General features: G+C 41.0%; 1 protein-coding gene across 1 annotated transcript in view; it reads left to right on the top strand.

Annotated features, from left to right (window-relative positions):
• Window positions 1-19,331, top strand: part of Unc13c (unc-13 homolog C) — a 415,893-nt gene that overhangs the window by 328,317 nt on the left and 68,245 nt on the right. Inside the window, exon 23 of the mRNA XM_055598476.1 lies at window positions 4,593-4,670. Within this exon, the coding sequence (XP_055454451.1) occupies window positions 4,593-4,670 (78 nt within the window). The remainder of the gene's footprint in view (window positions 1-4,592; window positions 4,671-19,331) is intronic.

Below are 19,331 nucleotides of genomic sequence, written 5' to 3'. Positions count from 1 at the left end.
TGTGTGTGTGTGTGTGTGTGTGTGTGTGTGTGTGTGTGTGTGTGTGTAAATGTGAAGGCAGTGCCCAAGGAGACCACAAGAGGGTGTGGAATCCCCCAGGAACCTAAGTCATAAGAAGTTGTGAGCCACCTAATGTGGATGGAAGGAACTGAACTCAGGTCCTTTGCAAGAACAATACATGTCGTTAACCACTGAACCATCTCTCCAGCCCCCAAAATTAAGTTCTATAGTTAGTCAAAATCACCATGTAAATGCCATAATTCAGCACCTGCACCTTTCCTTGGCTTCATCCTAGCCAGTGGTCTCATGGCTACCTTTGGATTCTGTTGTTGAACTTTAAAATCATTTAAATTTCATCAAAGTATCTTACCTGAACACATGGCTTTGCCTGCAGTGGTCACAAACAGAAGTTCTTTTGTTTGTGTCTTTTGTTTATTTCCTTTAAGAATCAAAACCATAAGCCAGGCATAGTGGCACATATCTTTAATCCCAGCACTCAGGAGGCAGAGGCAGGTGGACCTATATGAGTTCAAGGCCAGCCTGTTCTACATGGTGAGTTCCAGGACAAACAGAACTATAGAATGAGACTCGAACTCAAGACAGAGAGAGAATTAAAACCATTGAAATTTACCGGTTCATAGTCTTCTGCAAATGGAGTGAGAAACATTTAAATGTAGACATTTCCGTGTAACAGTGAAGGTTTGTAAGCTAGCTCAGTAGGTAAAGTCACTCGCCATAAAAGCCTGATGACGTGGGTTACATCATTAGAAGTAACAGTAGATGGGAAGAGCTGGCTCCTGAGAGTTGTGTTCTGATCTCTACATGAGTCCCATGGTGCATGCACATGCGTGCACAGGTACACACACACACATACACACACACAAAGTAAATAAATAAAATTTTCAAAAAGGCATGACCATAACATGTAATGTGTCTGAAGTTAGAATTATAGTCCACAGTTAAACAAAATGTCCCAACCAATGCCAGAGTGTCCTTTTCTAAATCAAGATTTCTTTATTAAATGTTTTCTCTGTTTTGTAATGTGACATACTATATTATTGTTGATTTTGAGACAGGTCCCATGTAGTCCAGGCTTACCTTGAACTTTTTTTTTCTTTTTTAAATTAATTTTTTAAATTAATTTTTTTCTTTTTTATATTAATTACAGTTTATTCAGTTTGTATCTCAGCTGTAGCCCCTTCCTTTATTCCCTCCCAATCTCACCCTCGCTCCCTCTTCTCCTCCCATGCCCTTCTCCAAGTCCACTGATAGGGGAGGTCCTCCTCCCCTTCCATCTGACCCTAGCCTATCAGGTCTCATCAGGACTGGCTGCATTGTCTTCCTCTATGGCCTGGCAAGGCTGCTCCCCAATCAGGGGGAGGTGATTAAAGAGCCAGCCACTGAGTTCATGTCAGAGACAGCCCCTGTTCCCCTTACTAGGGAACTCAATGGACACTGAGCTGCCATGGGCTACATCTGTGCAGGGGTTCGAGGTTATCTCCACGCATGGTCCATGGTTGGAGTATCAGTCTCATAAAAGACCCCTGGGCCCAGATTTTTTGGTTCTGTTGCTCTCCTTGTGGAGCCCCTGTCCCCTCTAGGTCTTTCTATCTCCCCCTTCTTACATAAGATTCCCTGCACTCTGCCCAAAGTTTGGCTGTGAGCTCAGCATCTGCTTCAATACCTTGCTGGGTAGAGCCTTTAAGAGGCCCTCTGTGGTAGGCTCCTGTCCTGTTTCCTGTTTTCTCCCTCTTCTGATTTCTGTCCTGTTTGCCAGACCCTGAACTTCTGATCCCTTCACTGTCTGAGTGCTGGGATTACTGTTGTGCACTGTCTGGCTCCACCTTACTGTGACAATTTGAATCAGAAGTGGGTCAAGCCACTTTCATACTTCTTGTCCCCATCCCAACCAATGCCAGAGTGTCCTTTTCTAAATCAACATTTCTTTATTTTAAAGGTTTTATCTTTTTAAATGCAAACACTTTCTAGTTTGAATAAAACTTTATTATTAATCAAATTTTAAGTTTACAGTTGTTCTCAATGAAGGTGAAATAAAATGTATATGATACATTTATAAAGAAAACCAAAATGTACACATACAGAGTTACAGCTATACCCGGGCATATTCTTTCATCTCCATAAACTCTTCAGGAAACAAAAGAGTTAGATTAGGACACTGTTCTGTTAACTTAGGGTTTCTTTTTTTCTCCAAATATTTTTAAGACAAGGTCTTGCTGCATAGTCTATGCTGATCTCAAACTTTGAGACCTTTTCCCTCAGCCTCCTCAGTTCTGTGATTCTAGGCAGCTGCCATGCCTAAATAGATTTATGAACATCTATTTATTTATTTATTTATTTATTTATTTATTTATTTATTTATTTATTCTTACTCATTGATTCCAGCATTGTTAAAATCAAGCTGTTTTGTGCTTAGATTTGAGGAATAATTGAACAGTAATCTACCTCTTATTAATGATTTGATACGCCAATGTAATAACGGCGGACTTGGGGCCTTTCAAGGTTATGAAAAGTTTTGGAAAGGAGGAAATCTTTATACTTGTTTGGAAAACTTGGCTTTATGTTTATCTAGAAAACTCAACTTTATCACTTCTTCCTCCATACTCTTTTACATGCGGTAAACACCCGCTGTGCCAAGTGAGTGACAAGTGAGGTCAACTCTATTTCCATTTTACTCTTCCTAGCTTTTTAAAGATCAGAAATGATTATATTTGAGTTAGCATGTGGCTTTTATGTAAAGAATTGGTACTCCAGCCCTGTTGTATGTGCTGGGGAAAAAAAATAGGCTTGAATGCTAACATCAGATAAATGGCAGAAGAGCCCAGCTAGCTTGGGCCCAAGGGAAGCCAGTATCGGAGCTACTTAGCAGGTGCCAAGGTCATGCTTTGACCTCAGCTTTCTTTCTGGTAGGCTTTCCGAAATCCAAAACACATCTCCTACATCTGCCTTTCTGCCTCCCCAGCTGAAAATGTCTTTCAGTTCCATTCGTGAAATCAGAAAAGTTTTGAATCGCCCTATAAAGCTAAAAATTTTAATACATCTATACAATAGAGGAGACCTGGATCAAAGACTGCTGATTGTGGTTTGGGGAGTGGAGGAGGGCATCAAAAATGGGTCTAGAGCATCCAGTTCAGCAATCAGAAACTGTGGAGGATAAATCTCAGTTATCTGTGTTTAAAAATAAAATATTTAAGTGGCCAAAATCCAGGGAATAGAATCGAGGTTTGAAATTGTTTCCATAAATCAAACTTAGATTGTGGTCACTCTAAGAGTCAAGTACAAAGTCTCTCAAAGGTCTGTGATGTGGTTAAGGTAATAATAAAATCTTTCCACTGATGAGCGCTAACGCCTCTTTGATGGCCCATGAGTCCTTTGTCTGACCTTCTGGTTCATTACTGGCTCACTTCCCAGCCACTTGGAAGATGTGTCCATTTCCTGTCTCTGTCATCTCCAGCTCTGAGCCACTTACTCTGCAGGATCAATGTGTAACAGCTACCTAATGATTTTGCAACTGTGCCAACATATATTTTCTGATTAGAAATTAATTCTAAATTGATATATAATCTCGTCACAAAGTTTTATATTCTCATTACCCTTTTCTACCTCTTTCGAAACGACTTAAATGTTTAAGTATATTATGCAAGCACAGTGCAGAGCCTACCTGAAGCCTCCGCAGCATGTGCTGTGTGTATGTTTAACTAGTGAGTTAAAAAAAATAACACAAAGTCTTTATAAAACAAATTGAAAGGAGGGAATAGGAAAGTTGAAAATGAGGAAGATTCTAACCTCAGTGATGGAAAAGAACCCAAGTGAGCAAAGAGGAGAACGAGAAGAGAAACACACTTGGTATAGAGCCAGGAAACAAAGGGACTAGAGTCAATAGCTTTCCGGTTTTATTGAAAACTTGAGACTTCATTAAAGGTGTTTTAAATGTTTTGTACTTTTTCTTGGATTTAAATAGGAAACACAGATGCTCTTTTGGTTTTAAAGCAGTAGAATTACCAGAGAATTGAAATTAATTGGTTTTCTCAAAAAAAAATTGCAGTATAGAATGTGGTAGATTGGGGATATGGTTCCATTGGAAGACCACTTGCAAAGCATATATGAAGTTCTGGGTTCGAGCCTCAGCACTGCAGAAACTAGGACTGGTGGTGCACGCCTGCCATCCATCACTCTGGAAGTAGAGGCAGGAGAATCAGAACTTCAAGGTCATCCTAAGCCATCCAATAAGTCTGAGACCAGCCTGGAACATATAAAACACTGTATCAAAAAACAATAAGCATAAATAAAATGTGGCTAATTTCTACATTCAAACTACCAAAATAGGAAGAAAAGAAGAGTGCAGATAGCCATGCAGTATTGAATGTGTTTGTTGTTAAACTGTATTCTCCAAAATGAGTATCTATTTTTCTTTCCAGTCCCAGCTGTTAAAAGCCGTCATTCAAAGTAGCATCATGGTTACATTTGGTGTGTATCCTTGGTCACAGCGACAGCTATGTACTTTTTAACTAAACTCACTCCAGAGGTGACATATAAAGGGTGCTCACGTTCTCCTTTCTCTCTCTCTCTGTAAGCCCTGCATCTTGATGAACAACATCCAGCAACTGCGAGTCCAGCTGGAAAAAATGTTTGAATCCATGGGCGGGAAAGAGGTGAGTGAGCATTGGCTCCTGTCTTTACCAAATGCCTCTTGGCTGGATGGATGTGAGTAGCATTTTGCTTTGCTATGGAAAGTGTCCTCCTTTTTGAAACGGGTTTTAGCAGTGAACAGGAATTGTTGTTTTTAAGCTCTAAAGTCCCATTAACAACTTTAGCGATCACTATGACAATATTTTAGTAAATGAAGTATACTCAGGAGCAGAGAGAAAGCCAGTCATGCTGTTGTACAAATTAAAATGTATACAAATATGCTGATGATCAGTAGTATGATAAAGACTACATTTTATACTGTTGTACACTGTCATCTTAAAGTTGATGCTTGATTTAGAATCCATACTGCGCCAATAGTAGTTTTGGCTGTCAGTGCTTGATTTTTCACATCGTGAAAGCCGTGTCAAATGTGCTCTGTGTTGTGTCCGTAATGTGTCGTATCTTTGTTCAACATCCGTGCCTTGCAATTCCGACAACAGAAGAAGGAAGGGGAGAGATTCTCCTACGAGGTTTGTGATGGCACGGGTTGCCCATTCTGCTGGCTGTGGTTCTCATCCTCCATCTGAAGACCATTGCACGGCCCTCGTGCTCTCTTTCATTTGCTTGAGAGCAAAACATTAGATCTCACCTGCCCTTTCCTGCTTGCCAAGGTCTTATCTTTTCTTACAAACTGATGTGAGCATCTGGGAATTGAGGAATGGGGAAAACGGTGAAGGCGAGAGTCACAGAACAGTTGGTCTTCCCCGTCTCATCCCACACACCACCAAGAGCAACAAGAATAAAACAACCCCTTGGGGCTAGAGAGATGGCTCAGCAGTTAAAAGCACTGGCTGCTCTTCCAGAGGACCAGGTTTAATTCCCAGCACCCACATCCCAGCTCATGGCCATCTGTCACTCCAGTTCTAGGGGATCTGATGCCTTCTTTTGGCTTTCTCAGGCACTGCATACATGTGGTACTTAATGCATGCAGGCAAACACTCATACACAAAAAGTAAATATTTTTTCTCCATTAATTTATTATTAAAGCCCCCTCTCCTCCCAGTCCCCTCTCCTCACATACCCCTCCCATTGAGGGGTGCTAGGCCCACCATCTCCCACTGCCATACAAGGCAGTCCAGAAAGGGAAACAGGATCTAAAGGCAGGCATCAGAGTCAGAGAAGGCCCCCAAACCAGTTGCAGGGAGGACCACATGAAGACAAAGCTGCTCAGCTGCTACATACGTGCAGGGGGACAATTAAAAGAGTAAACAGAGCCAATGAGGCTATATTCACGGTGTTTCTAATTCACTTACATCAGTGGGTCTTTCTGCATAGTAAGCTGTGGGCCCACAAAGAAAGCTAGGTTCAAAACGAAAGCAAGTTTCCCTTTTATTTCTGAATGTCTGACACTGCAGAGTCCTCTCCATTGCCCTCTTCACAGGAGATGAGTCTCAAAATCTAAGCAGAACTCCGCTTCCCCCACCACCATCAATGTAAAGAGATGAAGCCACTGTTTAGCCTCCTAGAAATGAGAAGTGCTGGAATACACGTGTGATGCTATAAAATGGTTTTTTTTTTTTTTAATACAAGTTCTTCGTGAGTTGTGCTATGCTCGTGGTCTCAGCTCTGCTTGTGTGACCTAAGGCCTCGCTCCCTGCAGGGCACCAATGCCTGCTCCAGCGTCTGAGGGCATCAGTCGCATTTCTAGATTCTCCTGTTGAAAGCGAAGGACATGGCAATTGGAGATCATCACACGAGATGCCCCTTTCTAATTTTCAACGGCTTCATATTTAGCCGTTGAAGTCTATTTAGTATTTTTGGAAGTAGCGAAGGAGTCACTCGTTTCTTACAGGAAGTTTCTTGTCTAAACTTCAGTGAAATTTAAACAGCAGGAGTCACTTCACAATGGAATTACATATTAAACGACCTGTTTCTAGAAACATCCCCCTCTGCTCCAACTGTTTCTCTGCCATCGTGTTTGAGCTCTAATGCCGATTATATTTGCTGAGCTGAGTATTAACTAGACAAATCACAACTGACAGACGAAAGGCACACAAGGCCTGTGGTTAAAGGAAACTGCATGGACCAGGCCACCCGCTGGCTAAGCACCTAATGGGGAGACTTGTTTACCAGTCAAAGCGATTCTTACTCATGATGCAATCACCAGGATGAAAGGCACAGGTTCACACTCTAAACCAGGTTTATGTATAAATTCTTCATAATGCAGGCTACATGTGTTCATGGAGCCCCCCAATAGCATGGAAAGTGCAATTGAGTTAGTGGGGGAGGTAAAACGAAGGCCAGTTTCCTGTCGAATCTGTTAGATGCGTCACGTGGCTCCAAGTGCCTTTTTTTCCTACTTTTAAATACCTTTGGCCCCTCTTCCCTCTGTTCCAGGTTCTCCTGTCCCTCTTTCTATGTTGTTCTAGAGCCCCTTTCCCTTCCTTTTTAACCTGGCTTCTGTCGCTAAGAACAAGCTTTAAGCTGACGCAACAGAACTAGCTTATGGGTTTGTGAAGCCTAGAAATAAAACAAGACCCAAACCCAAGGCCGGGTGTAATGCACACCTTTCCAGGACAGTTGTGCTTAATTAACACACAATTATGTTAGAGTTGTGGGTTGTTCTCCTCAGCTTCCTTCATGACCCTGGTTATGAAGATGACCTGTAGATTCTTCCCAATAGGGTCATCTGTGAGTGGCAACAGTTTCAACAAGTTCCTTCCCTTGGGGATTTTACAGAAATCAAAAAGCATTTTATGGGAACTGGCCATGTAGCCGATGGCTGTAATCCCAGAACTAGGGACCTGGAAGCAAGGATATGAGAAGTTAGCTGTTGTCCTTGGCCATGTAGGGAGGTCAAGGCCAGCTTGGGATGTGTGAAACCCTACCCCACCCCCAAAATAATCCAAAGGAAAAAGAAAAAGAGTTAAAATTTTAGAGTGTGACCAGGAGTCACCTTTGTAGATAAAAAGTATACACAGTACTTGATACAGGCATAGTCAACAGCTTTTGAAAGCTTTACCCCGTGAGGCTAAGGAGGTGCTCAGTGGATAAGACCATTGGCTGTGCAAGCATGAGGACCTGACTTCCATTCCCCCCAAATGCATGCAGATATCCGGGCATGATCACATTCACAAGTACACGCCTGTGACAGACAGGAGGATCCCTGTGACTTGCTGACCAGCCTAGCTCCAGGTTCAGAGACCCTGTGTCAAGGGAATGAAGCAGAGAGTAATAGAGTAGGACACCCCTATTGTTGTCTGGCCTCCACACGTATGAATAAACGTACATACCAGCACACACATGTCCACACGCATCGTTTTTCTTAAATCATAAATATATTCTTCCAAGTGGACTAACATCAGTGGCCAATTTCTCCTCGCCATGCAGCTTGTATAGGGAATCTTAACTGGTACTGGGGACGGTCTCCATCCCAGGCCAGCTCCTCCTCTATCAGGAGTTTGCTATATTTACCCCTTTATGCTGGAGTGTGTACTTGTCTCAACAAAAGTCAAACTGGCAAATGATTGCCTGTTCGTCTGCTCACAATAGTCTTATATGCCATGTGCTTGTTAGTTGGGCTCTCCCCACAGGCTTGCCTCTAGCGCTGGCCGCAGCTGGCCGCAGCTGGCCACAGCTGACCGCTTGCAAGCATGACTGCATGATACTGCTTTGAGTGCCAGGACAGCTCTTCCCTCGCTGGACAGCCTCTTCTCCCAGGACACGGAAGTGTTTCACACTTGCATTTTGGTTTTGTGCTGTCCATCGGTGGACATATCCACATGGGGTCCAGATGGAAACATTGTCAGTTAGGGATCACCGTGCTGCAGCCTGTATCATAACCTGATGGGACGAAGGTTAACCGTTTCCTGCCCCGTCGCTGTACTGCCATGCTGCCTCCGTGTGTGGCACAGTAACAGTAAGGGCATCGTGGAAACACCACTCACTGGTAAACGATTGTCCAGTTAGTTCTGTAATAGATGGAGTCACTCAAACAGAAACGCCATCTACGCTAGTTTGTTTCTTGACTAAAACTCCATGTGTGTCTCCTACAACTTCTTTGTATTCATTTCCTAACATGAGCATGTTGTTGTAGCCCTTGGAAGGCCCGTCCGAATGTTCTTTGATCTGCGATCTAATTTGCATAAGCATATGAACAAGAAAATACAATTGTGCGTAATTTAATTTCTTTGCAGGAAGTCATAATGTATTGGTTTGGATACTCCACAAAGGTTACCTAAGTTGACTTAGGAGAATTCTGACTGTGCCACGTGAGCAGAGGGTGTCTGCACTGTGGCGTAACTGTTCGAAATGGGGGCGGCACCTGTGGTTATTTTATTCATCAGCTTAATGATTATTGATGGTGCTCCAAACTCTAGACGTTATTCCTTATTGAGGTACTTGGAGAGAAAGAAAGTTTCAGTTAAGCTGCATTTCTATTCTGTTTCCCATAAATCAGACCCAGCTGGTGCCATCGTAATGTGATTTTTAATGACAGGTCTCATTTTCTGACTCAGGATACACTGGGGCCTGGATTGTAAGAGTAAGTGTGTGCAGAATGGAGCCAAGGAATATGTAGCATATCCCACGGTCTATTTCAGTGAACAGCTTCATCTTGTGTTTCAGTTGTGTGTGTCTGTATTATTCTGAGTTTGTAATGCTGAGCTAGCATTTGGCTGCCCCAGCGTGTGACATACAATTACCCAATGAAGTTCTTCTCCAAACCGATTAACCACAAAGACTCAGGAGGTTCACCTAGCAGCTCAGACCAGAGAGGAAGGCAGGGGCCCAGAGTGCAGTTCACTGCTGGAAGACAGGAAGTCTCCATAGCCGTGGTCACTGAACTTGAGCTTGCTGGCTAGCTTCAGGGTGTGATTATGAGAGCACGCCGCTGAACTCCGCCCCGGAGGACTTGCTTTAGCCGGCCACGGGGAGCATTGTATGATTCGAGTTGGTAAAGAGTCACCAGATGGTGGCTCTGATGCCACTGGCCTTGGGTCTCCGAGCACCGCTGCTCTGTGTTGGTGGACTAGGAACAGCATGACTAAAAATGACTCGAGGGCTGGAGAGATGGAGCCACAGTGAAGAACAGTCACTGCTCTTCCAGAGGCTCCAGCTTCAGCTCCCAGCACCCACACGGTGGCTCCAAACTGCCTGTAGTTCTAGTTCCAGGGGCTCCAACACTCTCTTCGGGCCTTCACAGGCACGAGGCACATACATGCATACAAATGCTCACACACATAAAATTAGGTTAAATCTTTTTTTAAAAAAATGGAAAAGATAACAGCTCAGAATACCTTTCTCCCATCACTGGGCCACCCTCAACCAGCCAACATTTTGTTCCTTGAACCTTGATTTAACACGATTGGACGGAATTTGGGACAATACACAGTAGTGTAGTCAAGGACTTTTAGTTAAAATGATAGACCTAAAATATAGGTAACTCTTTTACAGTCATATGCAAAACTTTATCATTTCTTAAAAACACTACATAGACTTTTTATTTATATTTTATACATTGTTTTGCTTAGTAGCATTTATATTTTTAATTTGTAATTTTAAAGGTGCTAAGTATATATACAAATGACATATATACATCATATATATATATTTACAGATGATATATATAAGCATATATACAGATGATATGACTGATCTTGGCTTTTCCTTCTGAATATAAATAGAAATGTTATTAGTAATAAATTAATGAGGATCAATATCCTGTTTTTTATCATTTTTCAGTAACTACAAAATAAATTATAGAATAAATTAAATTGTAAACATATATTAGGCAGCTCAATAATAAAACAGACAATTCAATTAATTATAACTTGCTCTCAGTTCCAAAATTGTCTCCCAAAGCAATTTCAAAACTTTGTAAATTATAAAGTTTAATTATCCATTGTGCCTACTTAGAGTTATTGTACCTGCAGGGGGGCAGGAACTGGGGAAGGAAATACAAGCATTTTTCATTGTCTTTGGCCTCAAGGAGTCTGGAAAGAAGAAACACCCATAGGGCAGCAATTAAGAGCCAGGCTATCTTTCAGCACCTAGAACAATGAGAACAATGGCTCTCAACCATTGTCACGTCACGACCCCTTTTGAGGTTCCATATCAGATATCCTAGCTATCAGATATTTACATTATAATCAATAACAGTAGCAAAATTACAATTATGAAGTAGCAAAGAAATAATTTTATAGCTGGGGGTCACCACAACATAAGGAGATGTTGAGAATCATTGACCTAAAAAAAGACACGCTCAGAAACGAGGCATCTCTGCTACCTGGACCACTGTCAGCATCTCTTCCTCCCATCTCTTCCTCTCCGGCTTGACCCATCTATCACATGGTTTGAGGCGCTGTAAATCATACAAGGCATCAGAAACACAGTGAGTGCTAAGATAGCTCCACTTTAAAAAAAAAAATGCTGGGTTTATTGAGGAAGTCAGAATAATAAAAGAGAAAAGGGTTCCAAGGAAAGACAACTCTTTCTAATCTGGGAATGCCCTTCAAAGGGAAGTCTGAGTGCTGTATTTTATTCCATGATAAAGTCAAACTTCTAGCATCTTGTCATGTGGCCATAACTCAGAGGCGAGGTGGCATGCAGCTGAAGTCAGAAAATGCAACCAATTATTTTTAGTTTTGTAGCACCAAGCGACAAGTAGTAGTACATCAGACATCCTGGCCTTTGCAGGTACCGCCTGGCTTCCGTCTCCTCCTAGCCATCTCTGTAATTAAGGTGGTTCAAACTGGATTTAATAGAAAATTAAGAGAACAATGTGCTGGAGGAGCAGCCTGATTGACGTAATTTAGCAAATACAATTGAGTCCAGAACAACTCCCACGTATAGCTGGGCTTAACTGCTAAGCTCGTGAAAGGAAGGTAGCAAGGAGGTGATGAGGTTTCTGGGCCGGCAGCCATGTCAGAATGAGATGTAAGGCCTGGAAAGTGGCTGCTTGTTAACCTTGCACCCCAGAGCTGCTGACAGCCTGCAGGGTCACCCACATGCTGCCCAGCCTCTTTTTAAAACTAATGTCTTAAGGGAAACGCATGCCACAGCCAGGAGAGACAGACACAGAGCTCTATTCTCTCTTATTATCTTCCGCAGTAATACACTTTATTATTTTGTCACTTTTGATTGTTTATAGCTGTGCTAGCATACCATAAACAGTGTAACCAGCAGCAAAAATCTTGGCTTCTTGTAATCTTTATTGTGTTTATTTTTTCGTGTCTATGCAGACACACACAAAGCACAGCTTTCGCCTTAAAGCGATGATTCTCAAAGTATGGGTCACGACCCGTTTGGGGGTTGAACAACCCTTTCACAGGGTTCACACATCAGCTATCCTACATATCAAAAACTTACATTATAAGTCATAAAAGTAGCAAAATTACAGTTATGAAGTAGCAACAAAATAATTTTATGGTCGGGGGTCACAGCAACATGAAGAACTGTATTAAAGGGTCACAGCATTAGGAGGGTTGAGATCAACTAGCTTAAAGGAAATAGATAGTTTATTCTAGAACAAAGTTGAGTGACCATGGCACAGGAACACAGGCTGAGGTCACCCCAAATTCCAAGTTCCAACCTGGATGCAGTTTCATCTACTTTTGTCATTTTATAGAACTAAAGAAGTTATAAATCAAGGCAAGTTTTAAAAACACATTGGTGGGAACGTCAGAGAGACGGTTACAACAAGATGGTGGGAGATTTTCCATGGGCCTCGAGTGATGACATTCCAGCCTTTGGGCTGATAGAAGTAGCCGGTCCTCTCTCCCCCTGCTAGTCAGAGTAGTCCATGCAATTGATTCATGGAGCATTCTGCCCCCGTCACTTGAAGTTCAGTATAACAGGCTCATTGCTGGGAAGCAGACAAATGGTATAAACAAAGTGAGGCTGGGCTAAAAGGTGATGCATAAACAACAAGAAAAAAAAATCCAGACAGAACCTGGTGCATTTCTTCTGTCTCTGAGTCCTCCGGGCTTTGTACAGCCCCACACATAGTCCACAGATACAGATAAGAAGCGATATGTACCTATCCAGCCAAGCTGTTGGGAGGCGTACACGTTGCGACAACATTTTTAGATGGGAATCGCTTCAGACCACAAGCCCCCGAGAGTGCTTCTCAACAGTCTCCTCACAGCCCCAGCAGCATGATACTTCACCTAAGCCTCAGGTTCCCACCCTGGATAAAAGGAATGTGGACTATGTTCAAAAAGAGAAAACAACCCTGTGGTTAGAAGCTCTAGAACCTTTCTAGCCACCCACAAAGCCGAGGGACAGTGTGTGTTGTGTGTCAGGGAAGGTAAAAAACATCAGACGAAGAGGGAAGACTGTTGTGTAGTTCAGACAGAGATGTAGCTCAAAGATAAAGAGCACATAAAAGTGGAAATAGGACCCAAAATGTGCTACGTGTTCACCAACTCAAAGCTGTAGAGGAAATCCAAGAGACAGAATCTCTTCCCACCCATTTGTCAAGGCTGAAGAAAGTACATTACGATATCTAAAGGTTGATCTGAAATACCATAATGATTTCTAATTACAAACACTGTCTAGTTAGATGAGAAATAGTGCTGACGCTCTTCAACTTTCTGAAATCAGAGTTCAATCTATGAATTTAGGAACAGTGACTGATGCTTCTACAAAGCATCCATGCCCTCACAGGTAGGATAAGGAAGATGCAGCTGTCTGCCTCTGCATGTGATCACGTGAGTTCTTGAGGAGGGTCTCTCCAGAAAGAAACAAGAATACTGAAAACAGAGTACCAGCATCAGAGCTGCAGTATTTGTGATTATTTACAATACGGAACAAATATCTTATTTCTGACAGCATATCACAATATCCAATGGGATCTCATCACGCTACAAGGAGATTGCTCTAATGCCAGGTTTACATGAAATTTTTGCTGATTTCCCAGTTGCATTTTAGGCTGAACTAGGGCTCCTGGAGTAAACAGGATCTGAAAAAAATGGAACGTTAGAGTGAAACAACCTTTTGGAAAAAAAAAAAAAGAGCCAGAGACAGAAAAGATTGTGAGAAATTGCTGGAAGCCATTCCCTGTTGAAAACCACCTCAAGGGCTCAGAAAAAGCTAAATCAAACTTGAGTTTATTAAATCAACTCCAGGAACAACCTTTAAGGGGAATGGAAAGAGAAATCAGAAAAACGATACAACTTGTAAATTAGGTGAGAAAGTACTAAGTCGGGGCTTCAAGAGGACAAGTGAGGTAGATAAGATGTTTCAGAGGCATGACTGGCCATATCTTGGTAAAGAGAAGACTCTCGAAGTCAAACATGACTTCTGCATTTTACCAGTCAGAGAAAACAAGAAGAGAAATAAATTAAGCCAGAAAGCAAATGAATTCCATATTTATATGTTCTGATGGAGGTGCATGTGGACATTTTTCCTAGAAGGAAAAATCTAGGAAACTAAACAGGATGTCCAGGGGTGCTGTTTAGGATGCAGGGAAGAGAATTAGGGAGTCCTTAGCATAGGAGCGGTAGCTAACGCTGTAGACTTGAACGTAGCTGCTCAGGGGAGAGTAGGATGAAGAACAGGAAGGGAAGATTGAAGGGCATTAACATTTAAAGGGTATATAGGGGACCTGAGATCAATAGGGAAAAGGGCAAGCCTTGGGGAAACAGAGAAGGAAATAAGGGCTTGAGAGATAACCAGCAGTATCAGCGGAGGCTGAGCAGGGTAAATAAGAGCACCAGACCTGACGGTAAAGAGATCATGCTGACCTACAGTGTGCCCTGCAGTGGACTGTCTAGCTCAGAAGCTATGCTGCAGATGACTAATGGTGAACGAGAGGGAAAGAAGTAGCCAGAGGTTGGTGGGAAGGTTGTTTCACATAATTTTGGCTTTTCTTCCATTGGTCTATTTGTGTGTGTGTGTGTGTGTATGTGAATATTATCAGAGTGTCTTTATAGAGCAGGAAAGCAAGATTAATAATGGAATGATTCAGCAGGAATCAAGAAGTGAGGTTGGTTAGAGGCAGAGGGAGGGAGGAAGTCCTCAGCTGCACAGAAGGCTTTCAGGACATCAGGCTTCGGTCTTCATAGAAATGGTGATAGACTTTGCCTAGGAAGAAGCTTAAATAGAAAAAAGGTTAAAGGATCTAACGCAAAAATAGGGAAGGGTTTAGATATCTGCATATTTGATGCAAAAAAAAAATATTAAGTGTTTTAAGTTGAAAATACTGAAGCCTTTAACCACCAGACAAATAAATCTTGGCTTCCTTTTCCAGGGAGAGGATAGGCAGACAACATGGCCTGCCCTCCACAGCTGGAGTCCTTCAGGTGGGTGGTGAACACACTGAGGCAGGGCTCCGAACCACAAAGCAGGGCACCCTAGAGGCCTGAGGGAAAGAAAGGAAATGGGCAGCAAGTAAATGTGGTGAAGAAAACAGCACACTGAAGAGCGTTGCAACTCCCCTGGTATCTATTTTATAGGCGACTTTAAGGAGATACCAGAAGCGTTTCCGTGTCCCTTTGCAGCATGCTGGCTGTAGCTGCAGCAAAACCTTCATGATCAGCTTCACCAGTTGGTTCTTTTGAGAGGGCGAAAGACCGTACGTTCTGATTAGAGCCACTGAGAGGGAATCGGTGCTAGGAAAAGAAGCAGAAATGCACGGCAAGTCGGTATGGTAACTGAATTCTGAACTGATGGCAGAGTATAATTTGACATGGTCTGGCAAGCAGTCAAGTACTTGAAGTCAAGAGTAACTTGATAAGTCAGAATATATTGTTGCTAATGAATAAAAGATTTTATTTCAAAATACTATTAATATTAAATGTGTCTATGAAAAATCATACTGGCCATCAGGATAACTCTTGTGAGGAAAATTGATGGTTTGGTGCATCATCTCCAGTCCCCCTTTCAGACACTTAGTACATGCAGGTGTTACAGGACTCTGGAAAAGATCCATTGTCTTGCATAGGAAGCTAAAGGTCTATAGAAAAGACAACAAAAGAGTTTTGAATACAAAGTAATAGGAAAAGGCACAGCTGGTAGAAAGGCTAGAGCTACTTACTGCCTGTGGTAAGGAATGTCTGCGGAAGGTTTGCAAAAGGAAGTGAGAAATTATTTGTATTTTAGGTAAATAAAATAAGAAGCTAGGTGTGCTGTTATATGGCTTTAATCCCAGCATTTGGGAAGTGGAAACAGGAGGATTTTTGTGTACTAAAGAAAGGAAGAAAGGGAAGGAGGGAGGGAGGAAAGGAAAGAAAGGGAAAGGAAAACGAAAGGAGGAAAGGGGAAAACAAAAGAAAGGGGAAAGAAAAAGAGAGAGAGAGAGAGAGGAAAAGGAAAGAGGAGGAAAAGAATATAAATAAAAGCTTGGCTACTAACAATCTTTTTGCAAGACTTTTTTTAAAAAAGTGTCTATGTCTATGTACATGTAAGTACAGTACCCATAGGAGGCCATAACAGGGCATCAGATCCACTGGACCTTGAGTTATAGGCAGTTGTGAGCTATGAATGTGGGTGCTGGGAAGCAGACTCTGGTTCTCTGGTAGAACAGAAGTGTTCTTAACTGCTGAACCATCTCTCCAAGCCCCTGCTAGCTATCTTAGATACAGTCTTTTCATAATCGGGGCTCAGTGATTTAAAATAACTCAGTGATATAAAATGTCAGTTTCTATCTACATGTGACTAGAGTTTGTCCTGCACATTAGGACTGGGTTTTACCATAGCAGATTTTGACATTCCTAAACCTTCTTATAAAGAACATATGAAATCTGTTTTGTTAGCTTTAATACAAATTCAGAACTTGATTCATCATCTGTAAATTGTTTTTTACTATATTCCTCTTTGCACAGAAGCTTAATTTACATAGCTAGCCAATTAAACTCATATACATATGCTAATTCAGTTACTAATTTATTAATTTATTATCAGTATTATTCCAGGATTGTTTTAAAATGCTAGCATTAATTTTAAATAAGAATAAAAAATCAAGTCTGCTTTCATCTTTTACCATTCATATAACCAAGCTAATGTGGAAAGATTTATAAAAATGTTGCATAGCTTTTTATTTTTCCAAATAGCCAATAATTTTTTTTTTTTTAAAAAAAAAAAAAGCAAGCTGTAAATAATTTAAGCAGTGGGGTCTACCATTTCTTAAATCTGTGGAGAGTTTGGAGGAATGAGAAAAATTTCTTAAGTTTTTGCATATTGAAAAAAATGCAGAACATAAGATTGAAGAGATGGCTCCATGGTGGTTAAGAACACTTGCTGTTCATCCAAGATGACCCCAGGTTTGTTCTCGGCACTCACATGAGAGAGCTCATGGCAACCTGCAACTCCAGCTCCATGGGATCTGAGAACCTCTTCTGGTCATTCTGGACATCTGAAACCCACATGCATGTACGTGTGTGTCACACTAAAAATATTTATAAAATGAAGGATAGTAATTACTTTACTCCCAATTTTTCATAATTAGACAAATATATTTATATTCCTAACATTACAAAAAGCATACAGGTATTGAAAGAAACACATTGGCCTAAGAATTGCTTTGCTTGTTTTGGTGGTGTTATTTGAACTGGGTAATAATGGAAAATAAAAATCTTCTTTTAGGGTTGTTTTTTTTTTTTTTTCATTTAGTCTTGTCACATAAAAGAAGCCCTCCTATCCATATTTATTCTGAAATACATGTCTATCAAAATTCAAAGTGTCAGTCAGTGTTCAAATGGTTGTAGTCTGACAGTTTTGATTTGCATAAAAATAACCAGTTATTTGATAAGAAATATTTGTTCACAAATACCTAAGATAAATTAATGGGGAAATGTCATCATTTCCTCTGAGTGGCTCATGGAACTATTTGGTATGACTTTCAAAGTATTATTGCCTTAACAACTAAGCAAATAAAACTTACCTCAATAAATATCTCACACTAATAAGAAAACCAGGGCTGGAAAGATAGCTCAGAGGTTAAGAGTGCTGGCTGCTCTTCCAAAGATCCTGAGTTCAATTCCCAGCAACCGCATGGTGGCTCACGACCATCTATAATGAGACCTGGCGCTGTCTTATGGTGTGGAGGCATGCATGCATGTAGAACACTACATATATAATAAACAAATACAATTTTTAAAAAGAAAACCACACCATTTCCTTAGATACGGTAGACCTGAGGGCGGAAGCTGTCCTCATTGTATTCATAGGAGTAGGGAGCCTAGGGGATAAACCAAATGAGAATGTTTCTCTCTCTACAAATTTATCCAAATTTATTCTGGAAAAAAGTTAGTGTTGAAGCCACTGTGAAGCAAGTAGAGTGAAAACATCCAGGCTGCCTGTTCCTCTGGGGCTGGAGGGGCCATCTACCTGTGGCCCCTTCTCTTGGGGTGTCGCAGATTATCATGTTCTGAGGAGTGTTCTAGTGACCTCACAGGGACACTTCTTTAGACAACAATCCTATGACTTTCCATTACTAGAAGCTCTCACACTTGTTTCCTATACTTCCCAGGTCTTTGGTTTATAGGTCATGAATTTATTTGTTTCACTTTGAGAAGTTGGCTCTACCCCAACCTCTTTTCATTAGAGGACCAATTTGTCAAATTGCTGTGCACGCTAATGGGAGGACATTTAATTTCTGAAGGCTCAAAGGAAGGAAGATTGACATTTCCGTTTCAGAGACTGTGACACATTATCCTTTACATGAATTTATCTCTTCTTGACAGTATACATTTGTTAGAAGGTCTTGTTTATGATTCAACTCTACTTTTAATTTGCAAGAGCACAACCAATGGGATAAACTTCTGTAGATGATAAATTCCATGTTGATCTTTCACTGTCATTACAAAAATTAATTCTTATAAATAAACAAATAACAATACTTTGACTCTTCCCCTGTGTTACACAGGATACCCTGGGAGAAAAACCAGACCAGAACTCTCCTAGAAACACAAGGCTTAGGAGACTTGTTGGTTCTATTGCTTACAATTCTAAAGCTGGAAAATGCCCAGAAACACCTGCCAGTAAGACCTGGCACAACACAGGCTTAGCATGTGTCATTCAAAGTCTAAAATGCAAAAATGCTCCAACTTGAAGGTGTTTTTAGTGTCTTCTTGGTTCTCAAAAGGTTTTACATTTTTTAACTGCTCAGGGTTGAAATAACAACTGTGAAGTGAGCAAATGCTACTTTAAAAAAAAATTGCAAAATCAGAAAAACTCTGAAATCCGAAAGGCTTCTAGTCCCTGGTATTTTAGATTTGAGATACTTAGCTTGTTCTCAAAAGTTAGGATGTGTTTTTTGTTTTTTTGTTTTTGTTTTTTTTATCGTTGAATGTTATTTTAACATACCTATTCATTTATGACTATGTTAAAGACTGAAATATATTTTCAATCAAAGCATATCTTCAATTAGCGTTTATGGTGTATTGGATTTTGCAAATCATGAAATAATCATGTTCTGGGAAGTATTCTTGCCATGCTTTGCATCCCATCACTATAACCAAGAGAAGCTTTGCCCTCTAGCTGTTACCTCATTCAGCATGTTATGCAAATCAATCAATATTCTCTACTATGAGAATCCTTACTGGTTTCTTCATTTTTCTGAGTCTTTGCATTTTAAAGACCAAAAAAAAATGAGAACAAAAAAAAAATACGTCTCTACTGTTGTTTGGAGTTGCCATATTACAAGCGCAGTGCTTCTAAGAGAAGTAGACCCGAGCTCCCTT

Source organism: Psammomys obesus, unplaced genomic scaffold, assembly GCF_907164565.1.
Source record: "Psammomys obesus unplaced genomic scaffold, mPsaObe1.curated_primary_1811, whole genome shotgun sequence".
Lineage (NCBI taxonomy): Eukaryota > Metazoa > Chordata > Mammalia > Rodentia > Muridae > Psammomys > Psammomys obesus.
Note: the sequence above shows the minus strand (reverse complement) of the source record. Positions and strands in the feature narration are given on the sequence as shown.